The 26,796-nt window shown below is 39.7% G+C and overlaps 1 protein-coding gene across 3 annotated transcripts in view; it reads right to left on the bottom strand.

Moving 5' to 3' along the window:
* Positions 1-24,228, bottom strand: part of nfat5b (nuclear factor of activated T cells 5b) — a 31,981-nt gene extending 7,753 nt beyond the window's left edge. For 2 of the 3 annotated variants that reach the window (XM_084001634.1, XM_084001635.1), the window contains exons 1-11: positions 23,990-24,228; positions 9,538-9,663; positions 6,552-7,167; positions 4,847-5,033; positions 3,714-3,904; positions 3,362-3,534; positions 1,928-2,062; positions 1,771-1,823; positions 993-1,128; positions 512-586; positions 128-231 (exon numbers count right to left, since the gene is read on the bottom strand). In XM_084001634.1, coding sequence (XP_083857760.1) covers positions 128-231; positions 512-586; positions 993-1,128; positions 1,771-1,823; positions 1,928-2,062; positions 3,362-3,534; positions 3,714-3,904; positions 4,847-5,033; positions 6,552-7,167; positions 9,538-9,663; positions 23,990-24,062 — 1,869 coding nt within the window. In that variant the 5' untranslated portion in view covers positions 24,063-24,228. Of the gene's footprint in view, positions 1-127; positions 232-511; positions 587-992; positions 1,129-1,770; positions 1,824-1,927; positions 2,063-3,361; positions 3,535-3,713; positions 3,905-4,846; positions 5,034-6,551; positions 7,168-7,736; positions 7,800-9,537; positions 9,664-23,989 lie in introns of those variants that run through there. The other variant, XM_084001636.1, reaches the window with a different exon arrangement.
* Between the last annotated feature and the right edge of the window lie 2,568 nt (positions 24,229-26,796).

Raw genomic sequence — 26,796 nt, 5'->3', positions numbered from 1 at the left:
TGCACAAGGGACTTAACAAGTAAACAGCAATCATGAAGTGAAATTTCCTGAAGGTTTATGCAATTTAAAATATTCAATTATTTCCAGTCCAGTTAAGAAGTTTTTACTCAACAGATCAATGTATCACCTTAAATACTCCAGCGGACTGGAGGTTGCTGGTCACCTCCATTGGAGTGACGTCTTCTCTCTTCACTAGAGGCAACATAGACGGCATCAAGGCACCATCTAGAACTGTAGGAGCAGGAGCAAAAGACATTTATTATCCATTTATATTAAATCTTATTCCCAAAACATAGTATTCCTCTGCTGTACAGTGTGTATGTGTATACAGTGTGTAAGAAACTGAACAGCTTTCAAATGCAAGGCAGACAAAGCCTGACCGAGGCCTCCAGGACTCAGACCATTTGTATAAATATTTTTTCCCTTGGAAATACACACAACTACCCAAGCTGTGTGTATTTCCATTGTGGTTATGTGTAATTGTTAAAAGAAAAGCAAAAAGCAAAATGACCTTTAATTTGTTCATCAAAAGTACACGTCTTCACGGGAGAAGGCATCTCTTTCTTCACTGGAACATCTTGTTTTACTGCAAGACAAACACCATCAGAGTCCACAGTGTGTAGATGACACAGTTCATCGTTTTAGTTACTTTGTTGGTCATATCTTTCAAAGGTCTTGAATGTGGGCGACCCCAGATTCCTGTGTTTAGAAATGGGCTGTGTATTGCGCTCTTTAAACATACTACTGACGAAAGTTGATACTTGCTCTGATACCACTGAACTGTAGGAGATGGTGTTGAGTAACAATGACAATAGAGGGTTTTTTTTTTAAATCCTAAGCATAAACAACAGTGATACAGTTCATGTTTCTGCAGTACAGAGAATATACACTGAGTGAACTGTTGATTGTAAAAAAAAAAAAAAAAAAAAAGAGTCAAACACAGAGAAACTTTGTGTGGCTTCACAGATTATCTGAAATGGACTCAAACAAACCTGGATCTGCAGGAGTGTAGGTAAACGGCTGGACATCATGGGATCGCCCAGCATTGGTCACCACATAGATTCCCACACACACTGCGGAGGTGATGGCCTGATTCTGGTACGGGGGAACCTTCACTATCAAGTGATTCTTTGGGATAATCATATAAAAAAAAAAAAGTCAGCAAACAAGAACAAAAGCAACAGTGGGTCAGCAGCAAGTCTATCTGCATTTATCTAATCAGAGTCAAAGGGTGAGTTGATTAGAAAACAGCAACACAACATTTAAAGAAATCTTACTGTTATCTAATTATCTAACTGAATTAGTAAATACTAGTCTGCACTCTAGTCTGTTATTGACCACCTGTAACATTTGGATGAGCAAGACATAAATACGTTGAGCCTGAGCACAACATATAGATACTCATTTGTGTGGCTGCAATAGGATGTAATAGGATGCAACACACCATGTGAACTAAATAGTTTTTTCCCTTTAATAAAACCTAAAGGACAGGATGCTTTTTGATTACGGTAACTGCAGATTTAAGAATTAATCTACTTTGTGTGCGAGTGCAAAGGTTTAAACAAGACTGCTGAGACACACTTGGTGCGCACTCAGTGTGTAATTAGGTCAGAAAACAATGAGACTACTCAAACCTTTGAACCATTTAAGATGATTACATGATTATAAGTCCCATACAAATCTGCAACGGCTACTTCTATCTACTCAGCTCATTAGTAACTGGCATTAATCATGTGTTGCAGAAGTAGCACAAAAACATTCGCATTTTACCTGGTGAAACAGCTCCATGTCAATTTCAGCCTCTGCTTTCCACGATTTCTCATCTGGAGACGAGATGAAACGTTTTAATTGGAGACAAAAACACCACACTGAAGATGGATGAACTTAAAACGTCTATGACCAAAAAACATATGGATCGATTTCTTACCAGAAACGTTCTCCTGAAATATGACTTTGGTGTCCTTCAGGAAGTTTTTGCCAATGATGAAGACTTCCTCTCCACCTCTCACTGTACAACTGTGTAGTGATTTCTTCAGGATTTCAGGCACCCCTGCAGGCTGGGCTGTAAAGCACATAAAATAAAGTATCAGTTTAATTGGATGGTATTGAGCAAAAGCAGGGAGAACAACGTTTTTTGTATCATCTTGCATTTGCCTTAACTAGTTCTGGTTGTTTGTTGTCATTTTTTAAACAAGAAGACCCCAAGAAATGTGTCTTTTTTCTTGTTGCAGGAATACAGTAATTTCAATCTTTTTTCAAGGAGAAGAGCCCAGAAAATGCTTCCCATGATCCAGCTGTTGATTATTCACCATGTAATACATCACCCACAGCGTATTATTGATTTTTTCAGATATAGATATTAATATTATACAAACTACACTGAACCTGAAGAACTCAGGAAAGTTATAATCAATGCTTTTTACAAGTCTGGGAATTTAGTTTTGGCATTTATCTACATTGATTCTGTTGGAGACTCTACAGACAGTTAACAGCTATAGCATCAATGCATTCATCCATTAGGACATGAAGTAGTGAATCTGTCATTAGCAGCTATCAGACCACTTCAAATGCTACAGAGATGTTCTTGGACACTGGAGATAATAAGATAATTTCACTCTTTTTGTCTGGATTGAACTGATGAAATCTTAGATTACATTACATTTATATGCATAAATAGTTGAATATTTCTCACAGGCCTTCAAAATGGACGCAAAGTGGAAAGGCATTGAAAAAGACGACAGTCAAAACCACTCCCTCTTTCCTCCAACACATTTCACAAACCTTTTTCACTACTCTGCATCACACACACACAAACACACACACACACACACACAAGCAGGGATGCCAAGGGGATTACTATTTTTTCATTTTGCGGAAAGATATTTCCCTGGATTGCATGCTGGTTCTGTGTAAACAATAGAGGTCCACACACCCCTATTGTTTCGTCCTTTCCTTCTCTTTCTCCCCTGTCTCTCCCAAATCTACTTACACAGAAACTTTCTTATGGCCCTAAGCGTCTTTCCTGTTTATGAAACCAACCACACCCTCATACTGTAGGAATTATTAAATAACACTACTGTCTAAAGGAATCTTTACACATTGTCTCCAAATGCTGACATCAAAAGACACCAGTCTCCTGACCTCAGGCTAAAGTAAACATTAAAAACAGGGCTACTCCTGTTAAAAGAGAAGAAAATACCTCAGTATACAGTATAAAAGGTAATCATTAACTAAGTAGGTTACAGGTCAAGTGTTTTAGTCAAACTCGTTTCATACAGTGACATTATACACAACAATTGAGGCAATAATCCATTTATATAATAACTGTTTCACAGAGATAAACACAAAGAGGCTGACATACTGCACAGGATGGGAGATGAGGGAGTTTGTAGTGTCAGCACTGATCCATCTGAGCGAGGGATGTTGACTCGAAACACCAGCCGAGCGCGTGTGCTCTTCTTCTTGGATCCAGCGACACCGATACGAGCTTCAACATCAGTGTTACGGAGCTTCAAGATCCCAACGCAGTCCACCCTGCACAGAGAGACACAGCGTTAGCCTATTATGCATTTGTCTTATTCAGAAATTGTTTGAATAATCTGTGAAGTATAACTAGGCACATAAAAGCAACACTGAAAAGAAGAAGTTCTGTGGTTTAACACATTAAACATTCACACAAATTTCCCACTCTCAAGTTCAAGAAAAATACATACGCTAGTGTCATGTTGGTGCTTGGATCAAGGGACACCTCGATGACAGTGGTGCCGTCGATGTCCACTTCCTTGCAGGCTGTGGTGTTGCGGCCTGTCACCCGGCAGGCTTGGTAAAATCCATGAGGCTTCACACGCCCAGTATCGTTGCCCACAAATACTTGCAAAACCACTGGCTCGTTCACCCCCTCCAGCTGTGAGTGGAAAAAGCCACAGTATTAAAACACGTCAGCTCACTAAGAAGGCTCTATAATATCTGGTTAGGGTCAGTATTTTTTTTTAAGCTTGCACGATTCGCTCCTGTCCTGTCCTGTCCTGTAGCATCCTGCCATGGCTAATAGCTCGCCTTGCTCCCATGTCTCTCACTACCTTTCTTCTTGTTTTTGCAGATGCTAACTATGTGTTATTTCCCCACCTGTCCAGCAGATGTTCCCCAAGTGCATCCTGCCATTGTCTCACCAAGCAATCAAGTCTCACATGTCCTGCCCTTTCGCCAAAACCTTCATCCAGGAGTGGTGGCTCGTTTATCAGCCCATCTTAATTCCACATTCTTGTACCATGTAGTCATCCTAAAATCCTTCTTGTGTTTGTTATCTTCTGCTGCTGCTACCTTCTGTTCTGTTCTGACCTCTCTGCCCGTTTCTGCATCTGGATTCGACTGTTCCTCCTGCAGCCCCCACAGTACAAACAATTCAGTATCTGATGCAGCAGAGCTCAAACTGGTTAGCGCCCAGATTCATCTCCAGATCCCCAACTGGCCGAATTGATGATCAAACACACGGCAATGTCTTTGTTCTTGCCCCGGCCCTTTCTAACTGCTTTCGGCAGCTCTGCTCTACAGTTACAGCCCCAAATCTAGTCCAAAGTTTTCTGCCACAGTTTTTAAATTGGTGCTCTCTCTCTGCATGTGACACCATGTACTAAAAAAAAAGTATAATAGGACGCTATAATTCAGGGTAGATATAAAACAAGTCTCTACAGAATAAAGACTCTTTCTACTTTGAGAAAAATACTAATTACCTCTCTTCCACCTCGATTGGATGTGACATTTCTTTCCAGTTGTGAGCCTAACTTAACAAGCAAAAGTTGAGGGTCACATATGACTAGATATTTCATTGTAGAGACTGTAAAGTCACCTTTATAGTGGGGAAGCCCTGCTGAGTGCGGTCCTTCACTGACCCCCTGCTGCCTTCAGTCAGATAGCGGGCTCGGTGCTGAGTCTCAGGCTGCACGAGGATCTTCAGGTCTTTCCCCTCGCTCTTCTGTGGGAATTGCATTGAAAGAGCTCCTCCTTTCTGGTTGGCTGTCTGAGGATCATCGGAGCTGCAACAAAGACCGGTTTGACAGAGTTGTCAGCAGATTGCATATAAAATCCAACATCCTATAGCATCCTATAGCTAACAACACGCTATATGTGACCTGAGTGGCATCTTTGTACAATGTGGTGGATTAAAAAAGTATGTCCTAGATTTTGACAGCTTTCACTCTTGCATTTGTAAGAATAATCCATGTGTGACTATTGGCACCAACCTTAAAACTCCTTGAGGAGGAAGATACAACATGACCCCTGTCAATATCACATATCTGTGTATATGCATCTAGCTGAAAATTGTTCTGAGGCCTGCTGCAGTAAAATTGCTCTCATAGCCGCAACAGTGAAAAAGCTCTGAAGTTGCCATGGTGCACTGAGCAATGCAGAGTTAAGAGGCCCTCCATCAACCAAGCATATTCTATCTGCAGCTCTTAAAGCGTTCAGAGTTATCTGTTTATTTAATCTGCTCTGCTTATCCTAGGTCTTTGAGAGGGGCTCTGTGATTCACTGTGGCTGACCATTGTTTGTACTTCAGTATCCTGCCCCTCCCTCCGCTCTGATCTAACCGCTCTTCTTCAGTCAAAGTGTGGTGGGAAATTTAGAGCCAGAGTAGTTTGTTAAAGATTTCCATCTGTTGTGTGTGTGTGTGTGTGCGTGTGTCAAGGTGCTATTTCCTAATAATAATCCTCCTTTTGACAATCACTAGTGCTAAGTGAGATTAACCAGATGGACCTATAAGACAATAGTGAGAAATAACATACAACATAATTAAGAGCTTATTGACATGACTATAATAATGACAATAATAAAATATTAAATGAACTAACAGTGAATGAACTACTGCATTAAGAACTGTAGTCCATTGTCTGGTCACTGATGGATGACAAATTACAGGAAAAGCTTGAATGAGTGGGGGAAAAAAGCACAAGGGTTTACTGATAAAATGAGTATAAATACATCTATATGATTACAGTATATGAGAATGGTGAGTGATTTACTATAACTTTTGCAGTGACCAGATTGTAAGAGTGACATGTGAGATAAAACTACTAAAATGGAAATACTAAATGAGGTAACAACACGGCACTGATAGTTTTCAGTGATCTGATGGATTTTCTTCAGCCAGTTGATAAAATAAATGTGAAAAGAAATTCCAGTCATGATGTCTTAGGAGTGGTTCCTTCAATTTGCTTGTTTTGTCCTAATAATAGTCCAGGAGAGCTTTTGCATTGAAAATCATTCATGGAAATAGTTGCTGGATGACAGCTGCATCAACTAATCGCTGTAGCTCTAGACTATCTTTTGAAGGAATGGGGTCCATCCCTCTGGTGGATCTTCCTGGAAGCTGATGGTGGGCTTACATGTGGTACAAAGGCACCTAAAGTTGTATTTTCCTTTTAATTCTTCACCCATCTTTGCTTACAGCCTCCTTTGACAACTTCACGAGATGTAGATGTGAACATTTTGTGACTATTAGAAGCTAACAGCTCATTTATCTTAAACTAAATGCATCTAGATTTTACACAAACCTTCCTTTTGGTCCCGTCTTGCTGTCAGAGCCGAGCTGGGACAGGACAAAGTGTGGGCCTTTGGCGCTGTCTGCATCAAACACGTCCATGCTGGCTTCCCCTGCACGCACAGACTTTGGACCGGGCCTCTGGCGAGGGGTACGTTTGCGTGACTTTCGTGGTACCTCTGTGTTGTCGTTGTAAGAAACGGTGCTCATGATACTAAAGTTGGAGAGAGAGTCGTCCATCCAGATGCTGTTACTCTGCTCCGAGTCCAGAGACACTTCCTCCTGGCAGGACATGCGGCTGTCGTCAAACAGGTCTTGCGGAGGTGGAGAGATGTTCAGTATGGGCCGGCGCTTGGATGGGGTCATCTGGTGATGTGACTGGGCCTCCTGGGACGCCGCCGCACCTCTTCCTCCACCTAGCTCACCGCCGCCCCTGCAGTTACCGCCGCCACTCTCTTCTCCGACAACCTCTGGTACCACTCGGCTATTCCTGGCGTCCTCCGGGTCGGCATTGTTGCTGTGAACTTGGTTCTGGTCACCGGCTGAAGTACTGGAATGCATGGTGGAGCTGGAAGAGGTGGAAAAAGCACTGCGGTGGCCTTCCATGGTCATAGAGGAGGACATGGCATCTACAGTGCAAATAATTAGACAGTGAATAAAGGCATCTCAACCAGTGTTGGCTAGCAGTCCCGTTTAAGCAGCAAAATCTGTTTATGATTGTTTATTTTTGCTTTTGTTTTGTATTTTTTTTTATACATCTTCCCCCCCTTTTCACTGGATCATGTGTGTGTGTGTGTGATGCGTGAGGATTTGTAAATGTACAGTGTAGATATGACTAAAACGGGGCCAAACAAGAGGAAAAAGGTGAGCAGTCCCCCTTATTTAAAAAACTAAGAAAAGAGTAAAAAAAAGTTTGTAAGATTTAAGACTAAAAAAAAAAAAGAATAACTGAATGAAATTATCATTATTATTAGCATTGTGTTTATGTGCAACTGAATGAAAAATTTGCCAAAATAATGAAATGAAGAGGGAAGTTCAATAAGTTGTTCATATGCACAATAAGATGCATGCCAATTATTGGAGCTTTTATCTTTGATTTAGTAGTTTTTTTTGTTTTGTTTTGTTTTTTTTGTGCTACAAAAGTTCATTTGGTTGGGACTGAACGTAGCCACAGAGACAAAATAAACAAGCTTCTGACCTATGAAGCAGAGAACTGCAGACCATTTTATATGCAGACACTCCCTGCTTCAGAGGGAATTTCCTGGAATATAAAAATGAGACAGCGAATGAGCAATAAGAGCTGAACAGTGAAAATTTATTCAGATTGAAAAAAAAAAACACAGGGTATTTTGTTTGTCAAAAAAAAAGTGTTGCTCCAGCATGCTGACATACACTGTAATTTCAAAAGCTTTCAAATAGTTACAACTAGATGAAGAGTGGAGAAAAATGTGGTTACGTTTGCAGATGGTAAAAAAAAAAAAAAAAAAAAAAAAAAGAGGAGTTAGACTGCTGTTGACATTCAGGATTGTTTGGTGACTCATTAGTTTGCAAAACACACAGTTGGAAAGAAAAAGAGGCACACACAACGTATGGAGGTAGTGTCATTTGAGCAAGTATTACAACACATAGATATACTGTATATGATCACAAATCAATGCAAGAGTTGGTTCATCCTGTCTGACTGCACTAACGCTCAGAGTCACTGTGAAAAAAAAAGGCCAAATATATGTTAAACATCAAAACACATTTGTGTCCACTGGGTGGTTTGGACTACACACACTGTTTTCTAAGCAGTGGCATGTGATTTGTACACATCAACAGAAGCAGGCAGGGTCTGGGGTGTCAGATTCCTTTGTAGTGGTTTTTAATGTCAGATTACATCCAGATCAATGTTGTGTATTCATGGCTAAATCAACCTGTTTTGACACATGTGGCCACGAGGATTAGAGAATGATGTGGAGCTCATTACAAAGTAATACTAGAAAGTTACTGTGCTTTAATATGGCATGTCCCTAAGCGAGTTTTCAATAAAATCAACACCACACAGTTGACGCACAGCACGCTTGGAGTTTCTGGGCAGTTGCGTAAAACACACAACTTTTTCCAATGACGAGTAAAAGTCTGTTTAAATTAAATTCTGTGTAACCATCACAACCCTAGCAACACATCTGTGGCTCATCTACCATCGCACTAAACTAAAATGTTTTCAAATTTGCAAGAAGTGCGGACATAGAGAAAAAAACACATGTCTAAAGACCAAGAGGCTTATCACCCAATAAAGCTGGTAACACTTTCAATTGTGCACTAATTAGTCATTAATAGTACATCTACTTTCTGGACTCTGTTCATGTGCTTTTCTCCTGTGAACAACAGCTACACCTTGGAAGGGTAAAATGGTCAGAAAAGTGATTACAGCCACGCAAAGCTTCCTAATTTTCTTTAAAAAAAAAAAAAAGAAGTGACAAAATTGTTAAAACAACCAAATGCTTTGTGCTGACCATGCAAAGCTGTGAAATAATAGGCTCTAACGGGCTCTGCTGTGTTTAAATCACTGATTAATCTTACATTACAACCATTAAGTAAGTAATACAACATGAAAAAACTGCCATAGGGCTCTAAATATTATTTAACCCCATATTGCATGATTTACATTTCAAAGCTTCGTTGCTGCAAGAGACCAAAATATATGGCAGATCATAACAATCTCCTCAAAGAGATAATTCATGGTTTACAAGCAGCTACATATACCAGGCACGCTCTGCTGACTCAACTCCAACACTGTAACTTCCTCCTGGTGCTGTCTTTTTGGACCAATACGTGTGGATCACAGAGCAGCACGCTGGTTGTCTGACTGGCTTTCCTGTCGTTTGCAGGTGTTTGTTTTGCCTACAGCTATAGACTGTTACATAGGTTGTGTTTTCTTTTTTTGGGGGGGGTGGTGGGGCATGATCAGTCTTGCTCGCTCATGAGAAATAAGGATAAAAGAAGCAGGATCCTACCTGATGCTAGAGAAGCTGAAGGTGGAGGCCCTGCCTCTCCGCCGCTCTTTTGGCTCATGGCTTTTGGGTTCTGCTGACTGGAGGAAGGCAACTGCAGCTCTCTGGGAAGAAGGTCATACACTGATTCTATTGAAAGAGAAGGAGGGGACAGACCAAAGGAATGATTAGTCCACATATTGACAAGAATTGATCAGCATTCGTTAGTGAATCACGATTCAAATGTATAAGTACATCAGTGGTTGACGCGTTGCGTCATGCTTTCCTCGGTAAAGCCATTTATTATGTAACTGAATGTCATGTTCATGTTGTAATCACGGTGTTACAAATTCTTGTACGACAATCACAAATCTTGCGCAATAGTAAGACGAACATACCAACGAGGAAACACGCGCACAGAGATACAGTATGTATGATGATTCCCAGCGTAGTTCAAAATGTCAAATGAGTTTCCACCCCAATATCAATGTCAAAGCAACACAGCCGACGGCTAAATGCACAGAGGAATCATTTGGCACCGTGTATTCTTCTTCTAACCAAGTAGGTGGCATTGATTTAGAGAAACAAAAACTTTTAGGGGATTTGGACCAAACAAAATGTGGTGAACACTTAAACCTACACCAACCTTAAACAAGGAGGTGGAAGGCTAATGTCAAAGCTACATTTTTACAGATGACTTTAATATCTTAAAGAGTGCGGTAAAATGTTATCAATCTAACCATCCTCTGCCTGTTGAGGTCCCCTCTCCTGGCCCATTTCATTGAAGCTAACATGGTAATTTGAATACAGTTAGTGGAGGCGCAAACCAGATGGAAAAAAAAAAAAGACCCAAATGACGAAAACTAATGAGGTCAAAAGGAAAAGCTGTAGCATACCAACTAAACAGCAGGTCTCATTACAAACAGGCAGCAGGGTCGCACAAGGCCTTTTTCCTCTCTTCTCTGTGTCTCCCCCAGGGCCGACAGGACATGGTCAGGGGAGAAAGCCTTGGGTCAACAGTATGACAACACTTTTACTAGCAGCCTGATTCATCATCCAAATATTATGGTATGAACTTAGAGCGGCCATTACAGTCGCCTGACTCTCTTCTCTGCCAACTGCCAGCTTTAATTACTTGCAGCTGAGTCCCAGGGTTCGGTGTGTATATCAGATACTTAACCCTCCCATTGTTACCACTCGCTGTGTACAATAGACAAACCTGGGACATACTGAAACCAGCCCATGCCTCTTCATTCCCAAAGCCCTCCAGTCTCTTACAGCTCGCTTTAGAAGAGCAGGGAATGCTGGTTCCCAGAAAGGGAGCTTAAATCTGGGCTCAGCAAACTCATATAACTCACACTGAACCACACATACACACAGGATCCTAGTGTGGTTTTGCTGGTTATTTGCAAAGTTCTCCAAACAAAATCACAGACACACATGCATGCATATGCACACAAACGCCCTCCACCACCTCCACAAAAACACTTTCTCTGCCCCTGCATTTACACTTTAACTCTACTCAGTCTTCTTGGGGCTCACTGACTGACTGCACATGCAGCAACATGTGCTCCGAGTGAGCAGCCCTTCCAGTAAACAGATTGCCAACCGCACAGACAGAAAATATGTACTCTTCTCTCAGAGCAGTGGTCTCGAATCACTGGCTGGCCTGTTCAAAGTGTTTCCACAGTCCCCTTGACGTTTTTAAAAAGTGAAAAAATTCTCATTTTGCTGCATATGTGTTTCCTCATAAGCAGACAGAGTGGTATTCTTTATTTACACGTGACAAAACACTGTCCCTTTCACACAGGAGAACATTTAAAGAAAAAGAAAAAAAAGAAGAAAAAAAAAACGGTCAGCCTCGTTAGCTGGGAAATAAACCGTACTGACTCACACACCACGTGATGTTTTGATTTTAACTTAAGACTGCAGTCATGTTGTTGCAGACCACTGACCACCGAGGAAAACCTTTCATTTTCTGTCCGTCTATGATCTGCATAATGACAGATTAAAGCCTGACCAAAAATATTCACACTGACAGACAGACAACAAGCCCGTGTGGTTAGTTTTGATCAGGTCGACTTCTGCTACTAATACAATTTTGCTCAATACAAAGTGGCCGCCCCCTCATTTATCGCTTCACAAATTCACTTTCCCACTCACATCCAATGTATACGGAGGATAAATAAATAACAAAACCACGCACACTTAAAATCCGTGTTTCACATCAGACGTTCTGCACAAAGTTAAAGTAAGACACTTTTGGAGCCAACAGTTTAAATACTTTTGCTCTTTAGACCCTGCCCATACCTTGTGATATGTTTATATGGTAAGTAGTTCAGGCTAAAGGTGAAAAAAGAGAGCACTCACCATGTGAATGGCAGGACTTACACTCCCATTCATTTCCCTCACATTCCTGCTGCTTGCTCTTACTAGCCCTGGCACCTGGGGCGTGGCACTGGTTTTTTGGCTGAGTGACTGATTTAACTCCCCTTCTGTCCCCCTCCTCCACTCCACCTACCTCCCTCCCTCTCCCCGTCTTGTTTACTGTGCTCCCAGACCCTTTTTTCGGTGCTTCGACTTGCCCAGCAGGTTAGAGGTATTGTCATGTGGAATCCTGTCAAGCAGAAATGAAGCAATAGAATAACCTACCGATGTTGAAAAATTCAGCTACAGTAACACACGAGGTGGATTTATTGAAATAGGTGGTATAGTGCTCAACAAAAAGTGATTGGGAGATTAGATTAAGCTTACATTGTTAGTACATAAGGAGATTAATACAAGCGTAGAAGGGGGAAGAAAGAAAAAAGAACAGTGAAAAGGGCTGGCACCTGCAGCAACCCATGTACAACAACCCTGAAATGTTTACAGCCAAGCCTACATGAAGGCTGCCAGGGACTCCATAGCAACGCAGATCAGGGGACAAGTCTTTTAAGCGTTTGCGTCTCTCGTGAGATAATGTGGAGAAACTGAGAAAATAAAACAGCATTATCCACACTCAAATGAAGAACTGAGCACTGACAGTGCAGGAAATTACACAAATAACTTGACAACACTGCAACAAAAAATCTGAATCACTGTAAAAAATTTCACCACATATTATTATTAATCTTATTTGTCACCTCCCACTACAACACTCAAGCTTACTCAGTACCCATTAATGAATGCATAGTTAATGCATTCATTAGGCTAATGCAAGAATTAGTGCATGTTGTAAGACAAATCTGGTTTAATATGAATAAATAATCAGGTCAGAAAATTACTTTCAGCTGCAGTTGATTAATTACTCAGTTTTTACTTATTGTACCTGATAAATTACTCAGCACTTGGAGGGGCATGGCTAATGAAGCTATAATTCAATCTTATTTAGCTCCTAGATTCATTTATATGTCTGGCAGCACAGAGGTTCAGCTATTAAAGCTTTGCCAAAAAAGACAGATGCAAGACATGGTAATATTTCTGCACAGTGTCAATATCATTATTAGAGCCTATAGACAATAAATTGTCAGAGCACTGACAGATGTCCTGCTATTGGTCACTGTTCATAAATGATCAAAATGTAAGGACTCCTTAAAATACATGTCTGGTGATGTTATGTTCCCATGGTATAAAACAATATTGGCTGATATATCACTATTGTTTTTCAGATATCACAAGGAATTTTAAACTTACATTCATGTTTTTTCACTTATCGAGCTGCTTGTCATGTCTAAGTTAATAAAACTCTCCAACATCTCCAAAATACCAACCCATTACATCAACATATTTCATTATACATATTCGGAAAATGGGGGGCATTTGCAATATCTGTTTAGAATAATAACTAACTAAATAAAGGATAACTAAATAATACACAATGCAGATAAACAGCAACACAAACTACAGGCTCAAATAACATCATAAGGTTCAACCAACAAGATTGAACAGAAATTACCCAATGGCTCATGTCTATTCAAATCTATTTTCAAATAGTTTAAAGACATTGATTTTTTTTCTCACATTCACAACTAGCTTTGAAATATAGGTCAGGTAACTCTCGTTTCTGCCTGTCGCGACTGTACGCCAAACAGTTTCATCACACACCATGACTCAAACATGGTGAAATAAAAAAGTCTGTGTGTGCTGCTGCTGCTGCATAACAGCAGCCATGACAGTTTCACATATTATCATTGCATTCAGGAAGTGCCATGACACCATCACTGTATTTGACAAATTGTTCGGCAGCTGATGTAGAAACAGACAGGAGTTGCCACACGACAGCGGAGAACAAGTGTGAAATCACAGTTATGGTGCATGTGTGCCGTTCTTCTACTTCAATTAATCTGGATTACCATGAATTAAAGGAGGATATGCATTTCTGTTTCCTGACGTAGAAGGTCTATACTGTAGGTCAGCCCCCATAAAAAGAGCTGTAGTGACAAGGAGAAGTTGTTAGAAATGTAAACAACTCCCCTGTAATCCCACTAATCTGAGAGTTCAGATGGTGCACTCTGATGATGATTGCAGAAAAAGGCACATACTGTTTCTTACACAGTCACAGCTTGAAAGAGTGAAAGTCACTAAGGCCTAAAAAAAAAAAAAAAAAAAGGGCTAAGCCATTCGTGTCCCACCGGGCTCAGGCAGGGGTTTGTGTGGCATGTAGTTCCTTCTGTCCGGCTAATCCTGAGGTGACCAGGAGGAGCAACCTCCAGGCATCAGTTTACATGACTTGCTCTCAACAAACACCCACCACCACTATCCTTGACTTGACAAAACAGCCCACTGAGGCTCCAGTGAGGGCCGAACCACCCCGCTCAAAGTCAGGGTTGAAAACAGAGTGGGTAAGTCAAAGTAATACCCTCATAGCAGTGCAACAGAGTCAGCATTACTGTGTGTTACTTAGGTGTGTGTACAACTGGGACAACATTGTTAAATTCTGGCAATGAATCAGAATCGCCAACGCATCTACCCACCTACCTACCTACCTCGGTGTTTACCAGCGGACAATAAACACACACTTAAGCTTCACATGACAGCAGGATCTCAGACAGTAGTGGAATTCAAAGTATTTTACCGACGACAACACGTACAAGATGTAACGCTTTTACAATCCGATAACTTAACCTTTGCACAAAACTTCCAACAAACAAAGTGATGATGACAGAGAACGTCGTACAGTCGCCTATAAAAGATCTGTTCGACAAAATGTTTGGTGTGCCAACATATCTGTCCTGCTCACAGGAAAACCGTGCTGAAGCAACAGGAAGAGCCTTTGGCAATGTCACACACACACACACACACACTGACCGATGGTGTAAAGTCACCAAGCTGCCATACTAACCGCATTCAGTCTGAGGCTGCTAAGGAATCTGCAAAAGTGAATTTATAAGCTACTTACTGTTTTATAACAGTGAGTTGATTTCCGTGTCCCCAGGGGCCCAACCCATAAAGGAGCACAAGAAGGCATCACTAAATGGCATTTCAGACATAAAAATTTCAACAAAGTCATCCTCTATCAAGATTAAACCGTCTGTGCAAAAATTAAGGTGACATTGTTTTTACGGGCAACATCTCAGATAAATTGCGCAACGAATGGCAAAATGAAGAAAGACTTTAGAAAATAAAGAACAAGTTACAGAGCTGACTCAAGGAATAGTTTAACATTTTAGAAAATATCTACTACTATTAGAAGTGAAAAAGATTGATTCCATTGCATTAAATCCACCTAAGAGCTCTAAAACTCACCAGTGAGTGTGTTTAATCTGCACAAAACCCATGTATAAGATTGAAAATTAACTGTTTTTTTATTGTTGATTATTTATTCATTATTTCCCAAGCTGTTTTTCATCTTTATGCTAAGCTAAGCTAAGGTACCCAGCAGCTTCATATTTACACTACAAACATGAGAGTGATATCAGTGTTTTCATATACCGTATTTCTCCTCCCAAAAGTGTGTGACAGCATTTTCATTTCCTTCAGTTCATGATGATGTGTTGACAAAGACTCAACAACACTCTTTGTTTGCACAGTCCATCCACAATCACAGTGAACATGGTTTAAAAATAGCCCGTGGCATCACAGAGGTCTGGTTTTTGGAAACCTTCTGGACTAACGTCTGATGGAAGCTGTTGACTCTATTGATAAGAAAGTGGGAATAAACTGATAAAATGGCTGGCTCTGGGTCAGCATTTGGCACACACTGGAAAAGGTTTGTTGTTTGAGTCTTGAGGCGATGAGAAACTCACAATAGAACGGTAAAGCGCAAATATGTAAGACTAGAAACCTAATGCAGAATTTAGTAATTTGAGAAGCCATTTCATAACTATCACTGCTTCAAACAAAAGGGATCAGGACGGTCTCCTCGGGCCGGGCCAAACCACAACCTTGTCCTTCAGAGTTTGGACACATTGTTGTGTCGTTCTGCCCTGATTTCCTAAGTTTTATGACTTGCCATTTTGCAGATTTATGACAATTTGTTCCCCAGACTAAGCCTACACCCTCAGTTATTAATTACTTAAGCAGATTTGGTGTAAAGTCTAATTAAGCCAAACCACAGCAGACTGGAGGAAAAAAAGAATTCAGGATTCAGCAAACACCATGAGACCGCAACAGTGCATAAAGTTGTTCAGGCCTTGATCGAATGGTTTTTACTAAAATTTAAAAATGATTTTAGGGGTCACCTGTTTATTCACGCCATGCTCACTCCTCTGTGCTATACAGGCTGAAACAGGATTTATATCAGCATAAACAGTGAGTAAATAAAATAAGGCAGGAGCATGGAGACAGAAAAGTTGTAGTCATATTTCTTTTGGTTGCAGGTTGTGGCTTGTTCAGACAGTTACAGATGAACGCCGTCATTTCTCTTCATGACGTCTTGCTCAACTCTGCAAATAAAAAAAAATACTCTTGCAAAACTCAGACGAGAAGAAGGCACAAGACGGAGCAGCAAGAAGGTCGACCATGACATAAATAATACTGATATAATGAGCTAAAATAATGTCTTTTCAATATCTATCTATCTATCTATCTATCTATCTATCTATCTATCTATCTATCTATCTATCTATCTATCTATCTATCTATCTATCTATCTATCTATCTATACAGTGTATACAGTGACATTAGGAGGAAGGGGACAAAAAATACTTACATACCATAAATGTATGTAAAATTATTCAGCTGAGACCAAGTTCACCTTGACTTAACTTGTCCTGAGGCAAAAATATTCCACTGCAGTGGGAGATGGAAGCAAAAGTGACCTTTGATTTTAAATTAAACGATGGCTGAACAACTTTACACAAGGTTAAAATGTCTCTAATGCAGTCTGGAGGTAAACAGACCTAAAGCGGCTCGCAAATGTTTTAAAGGGATCATGTAAAAAAACAAAGAAAACCCCATTCCATTCGTATTATAGAAACTGGCTGTCACGCTGTCTTTTAGGTAGTTATACCTAGTTTGACAGGGTTTTATTTGATTTTGACAGGAAAATCAACTTTTAATGAACTTTCATTATTAATCCGTATACTCCACGTACACTCAATTCCCAGTTTCTTGGGTACACCTAGCGAATGGAAACAGTCCTGTAATCGGTCCAATGCTTTTGTTCATACGGGCTCCGCCAGTCTGCCAAGGAAGTAGCAGATGACTCAGAAAAAAAATTAAATTAAAACACAGGATATGGAGATACCACAACTGTAGGCTGTAGGATGAATTGTTCGACCACGTTATGACAAAGGTATTTGTCATTTCTGGCAGTCACTAAATACTTCAGTGCTTCTATAACTCTGTAGAGAAACCCTGTGATGTGACAGGCTTTGTCAAACAGACTCGGTGAGCACAGATCCTTCCCCTGAAGGAAAACATAAATCTAGATCATGTATTTGAAACCATTTGTGGACTGTGGTTAGACGGCGTCTCAAAACATCCATGGCAAGCAGAGGAAAACCTGAGGGCGGATCATATAATATGGTCATGACCTAGTGACATTTTGACTATACTCCATGTGGGGTAGTGGGACACAAACGGAAACTTGAGGACACGTAGGACACGTAGAGGTCAACAGCAACAACAACAACCATGAGTGCAATAATTCAAAAAGTCAACTGGACTATCTATCAGTTTATTTAAAATTGTGACAACAACTTTATGTGATCAGAGCAGATCAGAGTCTATCCTGATCATACTTATACTTCCATACCTATAACTGTTAATTACAAATCTCTATTTCAAGACCATTGTATTCATGTATAGCACTGCATCACTGCCAGCTCCTAATAGCAACAGCAAAATCACCCTGAGGAAAAGACAACATGGCAGGAAGATGGATGAACTAATTACAGGTGTCCATTACCAACAAGATCCAATGAATTTGTCACAAAGTGAAAAGGGACAAACTGCAGCAAAAGAAAAGACACAACGATGAGAGAGAGAGTCAGAATACAGATGTTAAAGGTCAAGTAGTTTCAATTGGAAGCTTATTTTAGTTTTTCACAATCAAACTATTCACAAACACAACATTCAGCTCCCCCCCCCCAGGAAGAACAAAGACTTAAATCAACAGCCCTCTGGCACAGTTTCAGCAAAAAACTGAAAATAATAAGCTTCACAGAGGGAGTCGGTATTGTGAAGCTAATATATTGGATTACATGGTGCTGGTTTTCTGGTTTGTAGCGTACAGTCTGCACGTACAACTCTATAACCTAAAATAAACATCTGTTTTCTTGTCTTGCACACATGGTCTGCAAATCTTCTTTGTATTATTTTTGGTTTAACTATGTTGTAAACAGACCTCATTTCATTATTATTTAAACACTGAACAGGGACAGACCAAGCCACACACTTGCTTGTACATTAAACTACATAAATGTTTGAATAAATTCAGATTCAATAGGTCAGGGTTGAGGCACCGTCTTTCTCTCATTAAGAGCCAGGAAATATCCTGCCAGCAGTAGTTATGAGCTAGCTAGTGACACCTTAACTGCTGCTTCTCATCTGCCAATGGAAAGACTCCTGCCAGCCAAGATTCACAACCCTTAATATTTTATGTCTTAGCTGAGAATCATCTTGCCCTGGAGAGAAACACAAGGGGTGGATGTTAGATCTCACAGGTGCTCTGGGCTTTTCACACACCAGCGTGAGAAATCCTGCACAAGATGACTGGAAACAAAAGGCATCAGGCCCTGCGGTCCCCTGAACTATTCATCTGCATTCAGACCAGGGAGAAAAACTGAGAAAATACCAAAGCTAAGAAATCTGTTACTGTAATCTTTCTCGCTATATTTTGGCCTGTGTAGACAGAATCACATACATATTAATTTACAGAAATCCTATACTGCACTTTTTGTTTATTAAATCCAGAGGAATCATTTTGTCAAAGGTGAGAAAGAAGAAAACTCGACTACAAACACTGACTGCAGTATATGCAGAGTATTGTTCCACATTGTACACCACCACAGTAAGTGACACCCTGCTCCTCATTAACTTTTGCCAACAAAATAAGCGTCCGTCACTTAAAATAGGCCAAGGAGGCAAAGGTCTGCTCTGCTGCACAAGGATGCAATGAGGTTTTGATATGTTGGCACAAATTAACCATGAGATTTGATTACTAAGATTTTTCTGATATTTGATTAACATTTTTCATAGACTATTATATGTTGGCCGTTTCACTGATCTGTTTTGGTAGTTTACAAGGATATTTTAGAATTTTTTCTAGATGTTTCACAAAAATTGATTCAATATTTTTTTTTCATTTTTGCACGGATCCAGATCGTTCCGTGCAAAGCACTCAGAATTTCCCAGTACCACATAAACAGGAGTCTTTCCTATGACAAAACAAGAACAAATCTTTTGTTTTAAAATTTTCAAATGTACGTAATTGCTCAAGACTTCAACACTGACTCTCTCTCTCTCTCTCTCTCTCTCTCTCTCTCTCTCTCTCTCTCACACACACAAACATTTTTATCTCACATTAGCTGTGAAGAGACTCATTGACATTGTGCATTCCTTAGATCCTTAACTCAATCTAAACCTACTTCTCACCCAAAATGTCAAAACAGTGATAGTTTCAAACCAGAAGGTGTCCTTGCAACCACAGAAAGACACACACACACACACACACACACACACACACACACACACACACACACACACACACACACACACACACACACACACACACACACACACACACACACACACACACACACACACACACACACAAACACAGAGGACACTTCAGCGTGGCCTCAACAGGTTAAACCACTCATAGATTGATTTGCCGCGGCCAAAACAAAGTCACAAGTGTGCAGTAAATACCAGAGGAGGTGATATTTTGACCTGACCCTCATTAGGGGCTTAACTGAAGTTTGGTTAGTGTTAATGATTGATCAGAGGATTTAAAAGGACGGTAAGGAAGTAAGCTGCACATTCAGAGGTGTGAATCATTTGCATCACTACATTAGTTACTGGATTTGTTTATGTACAGTTAACCCTCATAATGACTAACCCGTACCAGAAATCCATATCTAGCACCAGCATTCAGAATTTATACTCGACTTGTGAATAAAAGCGTGCATTACTTCAGATAAACTTGTCCACATTTTTGGTATTTTACCCTAAAATATACTATATCACTATAAGACACTTAGATTAATATTTTCAAAAGAGACATGCAGATATAAAGGAGGAACAAACAAACCAAAAAGTTCAGATCCCTGTCTGTAAAGTGGAAATAATCTTATTTTTCTGCTTCTTATTGGTGCATAATGAAACAATTATCGGAGCTCACTTTTAGATTTCTAACATGTTTTATTGTTTTATCTTCTCTCTCCCTCATCAGCCCACTCTTTTATCTCCATCTTAGATGAGTTGAGAAATCGGCTGAATCAATGTAGCTTTGTGTAAATGTCAACAACATGACAAGAAAGACATTACCAGGTTAAAGTGAGTGGAACAAGGTTTAGTACCTCCAGAGCAGGAGAGAGCTTGCCAAGGCCTATGGGCGCAGCATTTGTAGATGGTATTGGAGCCTGAAGGCCAGAACCCAACGGCCTCGGTTACTATCAACGAATCTACACCTCAGATTATCCTGGCTGAGTGAGTGTGCATTATGAAAATTTAAGCACGTTAACCCCGCAGCCCTTCACAGAACTGGAGATATAACAGATTATAAGCAGGCAAAAAACATGGCTTCTTCTTCACAGTATGATTTCCAAATGCAAATACGGATATGTCCATGTCCCGCACGTTCATACTGCTGCGTCCCGTGTGACACTTGAGAACTAACCACGCAAAACCACCCCAGCTAAAGCGACTGTCGGAAATATGCAGAACAGGTTGGTGTTGATGTTAAACAGATGAAGACACCGTAAAGAATGTTCCTGATACCAGCAAAACACTGTGTCTACTTTATTATAGTCACAATGATCTCAACCCCACAAGAATTTCATCTTTATTTTGAGCTCTAAATACAGACTTTGGTCCACCTTCCGGTTCCTTCATGATAGAGAACAGATCATTTATGAACTGTACCAATCGAAATTTTCCCCTCTACGGTATTTTTTTCTTTCATCATCAGATATCAACAAGCTTTCAGGGCAATCAAGTATTTTAAGCGCATGCCGCTAAGTTTGCTTAACACAGCAGTCAATATTAATAGAGTGCTATTTAAGCCCAGGTTTACACACAGAGCAGCAAGATGGTTAATGATCGACCAGGCTTCGGTGGGTCAATAAAAAAAAAAAATTAAAACTATGTTGAGGACCAGCTTTAGTAGAACTTATGGGAAGGCCATAACATTCCTCACCTTTGATGAGAAACTGGTGGGAAGACATTTTATGACTTCCATTAACCCCGGCAGTCCCTATACCAGCCACAGACAGACAGGTTGAGTGACTGGTATCCCCATCCTGAGTGCCTTTGTTACAGCATGTTGTTTTTCCTTGGTATTCCCTGAACTACTCGCTGTACGCTAAAAATATGCGATCCTCCTCATGATCGGAGGAGCTTTGTCGGCAACATGCAAAAACTATAACCTCACCCCTCACACACAGCCAAGTCAACTGTGCTGACACAAATACACAATGGTGTGATTAGTTAGCAAACAAGGTAGGCTTTAGAATAAGTTAACGTTGGTTTGGATCGCAAAGGAATTTCAGCTGCTGCACGAGAAACGATGGAAGTCACTAAGAGGATTTCAGAAGAGTCAAAAGAAAAACTGAATATGGCGCTTTTTTTTTCGTGATCTCCAATATAAAAATGAATTTCCTGTAAATAAATTATATTGTATGACTGTCATTCACTCACATTTCATTGTTTTAATCAGTGATGACTACGAAATATGTATTACAAATAAAACACATCAGCATCAGTGGGCTCTGGCTGATCTATAATCAACACTTTTGCACTTTTTTTCCTCTTTTTTCTTGATGGAGGTATAATCAGGGCCATCCCCTTGATGACAGGAAACATTTATGTATGGTGTCATGCTGAAATACACGTCCACTGTGAATTGTCCAAATACAGACAGGGACATTGTTCATTTAAAGAACAATTGTGTGAACGTACCAACATTAGATGATTCATCCAAAGTTAAATTAGAGCATCAGGTAACAGTTTAATCTTCTCTTCGCTTCTCTTTTCGGTTGCACATGGGTTTGATATATCACGAAGAAGTCGTCATCCCTTGAACAATGTAATGTGGACTGTAGAGTAACAACAGTCTACCTGGACAGTGTCAAACGGTGCACTAGTGTTGGACGATGGCGACGTGTTTCGATCGGCCAGGTTCAGCTAATCTGCCTGTAGCCCTCGTCGCTGGCACAGTTCAGACAGTCAAACTAATGAGGGCTCTGGGTTCCTTCATACAGTGTACGCATGCAGCCTGAGCCTTTTATGTTATATTCTTGAGTTACAGCAGCTGCCTACAGTGGTCACATACGACATCTCTGACCTCAGAGAAAATTGGCCGACCAACGTATATGTGGTTAACGTAAAAATATCACTCAAGGAATGACAAGAACTGCAGCATATAAATGTCTAAGGCTGAAATGAATGTTGAAAATGTATATTCCAACGTAATATATCTTTTCTGGTACTTTTTTTGTTTTGTTTACTAGGGGTGTAAGAAAATATGACACACTAAAATATTGCAATATTTATGAGGCTGTGTCCATTCTTTGAAGCATTATATTTTATCAACAGCTACATGGTGACAGTGGTTTGAGTTGCATTTAAGCTTCCAACTGATGCAAATTACTTTGTTCAGACGACACGAAAAATTGTGTTGTATATCTATGTCACTGTTATATCTGCATGTTTATCTTGTCCGTACTGTACACACATTTTCAGTTTCTTTACTGATTCCTCTGCTGTTTGGATGTTATAGGAACTGTTCATAAACTGTGTATATAACAGTGTCTGTTTTTTAAACAGTTTTTCTGAAAATAGACTTTTGGAAGAGAAAAATCGCAAAATATCATGTCATCGCTCCTCCTTTGAGATCTGTATCATATCACCAGATTCTTGCCAATACACAGCTCTACTGTTTACCATATAGAGCTTTTAACAGAGAAATATTTGGGTTATGATATGATGATTTAATCACTAAATAATATTGAGAAGGACTTTAAAACTCCAGTTGCAAACTTTGCAGGTAGTGATAATAAAAAGTCCTGCACCAACTGGACTTACTGTTGTTACTGCTGTCTACTGTTGGCTAGAAATCTAGATGAATACATAAAACTGTTTTATAGACAATTTATATGATGCAAATAAGCATATTTCCATAAAAGAGTAACATTATTAGCCTCTTATGCAAATATTCTTCTTCTGTCACTCATCACTTGAGTTCAGTTAAGTTCTTCTACCTGAGAGTTGCCTGAGGCTCCCACACCCACCATGCTACAGTAAATGTTTTTGTTAATGTTGATGGGCTCGGTAGCGCCCCTCTCAGGGAAGAGGGGGGGGGGGGCACTGACGGTCTTTTCAAACATACCCACAGAAAATAAGACAGCACCGCTTTTCAGCTGAAAAGGGAAAAGTAAACTGGTCTGACCGGTGTGCATACAGCTGCTGGGTTAGAGAGAGGGAAAGGAAAAAACACGGAAAAAAGAAAGAGAGAAAACAGAAAAATAACAAGAAAGAAAAAAAAAAGCGACAGAGTCATAAACAGTAAAAGCTAAGGAATAAAATGGGTATATAGTAGGCCCGCATAAAAAAAAACTGGACGTAATTATCAGCAAGCATGTGACACAGATGTATGACAGTGAGGGGGCTGAACACACAAACACACACACACACACACACACACACACACACTGAAGCACGCACGCACGCACGTACGCCCACGCGCAGAGAACCACGGCCAGGTAGGTGGTGTGGTGAGCTACACACACTCATTTGTAAACTCACAACAGTAAGAAAAGCGATACAAAAACAACACACACACATAAATACATAGGCTTACACACACATAGACACACACGTGAGCTGTTCTTACCTTTAGAGTACAAGGATCTGGGAGAAGTGAGGTCGAGGTCCCCGCTGAAAAGGGAGATAAAGTCAGAGGGCATCGCAAACCCCCAGACCGAGGAGACCACCGGACACCTTCAGACAGCTTCAGACGTCGCCGGACGAGTTATTTATATTTTCTTCTCTTTCGCTGAAAACAAAAGCGTAAAAAAAAAAAAGTTGCGCTCACGCCGCCTCCGTCTGTTACCTTGGCTGTGTCGTTAGTTAGTAGCTTCTCTACTGTGGCCGCTGTCACACGGCCGCTCGGCCCCCTCCTGTCCCACTCCTCCCCCCTCGAGGCTCCGCCCACCGCGCGTGTTTGTTGTCAGCAGACGACCAGAGCGGCGGGAGACACGCCCACATCGTGACGCAATACGCAAAACTTACGTTGGTATTATTTATGATTATGAAAAAAAATATATATATATATATGATTATGAGCAAAACCAAGTGACTGTATATTTAAAAAAAGTAATACCTCTGGATTATGTTGAAGTATTTCATAAGTTTTTCATATTTTCTTTGAAACATTATTATAGACTGTCTTTTATAGACATTTTATTCACTGATGGTTCATTTGATTGAATATATAACATGCCCATTTATGTTTATTTTATGTTATGTAATGGCCCCAGAGTAACAATTGTGCTGTGTGTGAGTATATATTGTAAAATGCAGAGAAACTAAAAGTTTTTGTTTTTTTCCAAATTCAGTGTATGTCCAGGGAACAGAGTGGAAGCAGAAGTGTGTCCATAGATAAGATCCTTATACAGTCTATGATAAGATCACCATAAAATATATGATATGATATGATAAGAAATAAAACATCAACTCAAAACGTACGTTTGGCATTATTTATGATTATGAGCAAGACCAACTGACTGTATATTTAAAAAAAAAAAAAAAAAGTAAAACCTCTGGATTATGTTGAAGTATCTGATAAGTGTTTAATATTTTCTTTGAAACATTATTATAGACTGTATTTTATAGAAATTTTACATAGGCTACTGATGGTTTAAATCTTTATAATTTTATTGAATATATAACATGCCCATTTGAACATAATTATGTTTATTTTATGTTATATAATGGCCCAGAGTAACAATTGTGCTGTGTTTGAGTATACATTGTAAAATGCAGAGAAACTAAAAGTATTTTTTTCCAAATTCAGTGTATGCCCAGGGAATAAAGTGGAAGCAGAAGTGTGTCTATAGATAAGATAACCATAAAATATATGATATGATAGGAAATACATGTACAACCTTAACTCAGTGATATGATAAGTATCCATGTAATTGACTAGTTGCAAGTATGTCAATCTGAAATTTAAATGTCAGATGCCCGATATTTGTTTAATAGATAGATAGTATGAAAATGGGATATAGCTACATGCTTTTGAAAGAGAGAAATTAGTGGTTTAAATATCCTTGGTTTTGCAGCACTGTTACACCTTCAAATAAAACTTTTCACCTTTTCTAGCCTGAAGTTGCTCTTAATATTTTATTTCTGTTCATCATATTTTCAAACTTTTATGAGCAAACGTGTCTCTTATGGTCTCTGTTCTTCAAGAATAGTTTATACCAACAGATGGTATGGCCACAGAACCCCACTGTGACTTAATTAAACACAAAGGTCAAAGCCCAAGCTTAACTTGTTGAGTTATAACAGGCCTCGAACACCTCATCTTGCACCAGTGTGTTCAGGTGTCCTAGAATTACCCTCCTCTCTGCCCGGCCTCAGTCGACCCATCCTTTCTGCTCTGCTGCTGGCATTTGTTGTCATTTGACCTTTATACTTAGTTATCACTATCACTCTATGTTACAGATCACGTACTTTCATAATATAAACTTACACACAACACCAGCCTGCACCTTTCAAAGATAGAGAAACAGGAAAACAGAAAAAACAGATCAGCAGCAATGATCGATGACATTTGGCTTTCAGATGTTTATCTCTGAAACTTCTGCCTCTTTCAGCACAGTAGAGTTGAATGGATTTGATATAGAGGTATTCCAGTTTAAGTGTATTTATGTGACAAAAAAAATCTCCACATGTCAAAATACCTGGAGTAATATGATGCTATTGATGATATTGTTAGTAATTTTATATACTCATAATTTGCCATACATTAAAGAGCCACAGGCTGAAATGATGAAAAGGCACTGGAGTGCATCTGGCGACAGATAAAGAGTGTGAAGTAATGTTTATGGTTCACGCCTCCTGATTTTATTTATTTTGACTATATACATACAGTAAAATTATATCATGTTGAATCTAACAACACCTGGTGCCTTAAGATATTCATATTCAACACTTTCTGAACAACATAATGACAATATAATGCAGTATGTCACGATAATGTGCACTACTGTACATGGTTGACAAATATAAATTAAAAACTTAAGGAAATTAAACATACAGTACATACAGTATATAAAGTGCATTGTTTTACAGCTGACGTTTTTCATCAGATTAGGTTGCTGCAAATGTAATATTTCATTAATGAACAATTATTTTGTGTAATAAAAATATTGTGCATGATTTAGTCACAGAAACACACATTTATTTGCTTAACAAAATATACTGCACAACATAATGACTATCCCAATCCTGGTCCTGCTTCCTCACTGTGTCTTTGCTTTTCCTACAATAAAGTTACTGTAGATCTGCATTAATAGGCTAGACAGAAAAGCTCATAATATATAGATTTGCAAGCCACAAAGCCAGAACATGTTATAAAACCTACAAAAAGCAATAACTGACACAAAGCAGGTCTCACAAAGCTGGAGGTCTTAT

Source organism: Trachurus trachurus (genome assembly GCF_905171665.1).
Source record: "Trachurus trachurus genome assembly, chromosome: 3".
Classification (NCBI taxonomy): domain Eukaryota; kingdom Metazoa; phylum Chordata; class Actinopteri; order Carangiformes; family Carangidae; genus Trachurus; species Trachurus trachurus.
The sequence above is the reverse complement of the archived record's forward strand: the minus strand, read 5'-3'. Positions and strand labels throughout refer to the sequence as shown.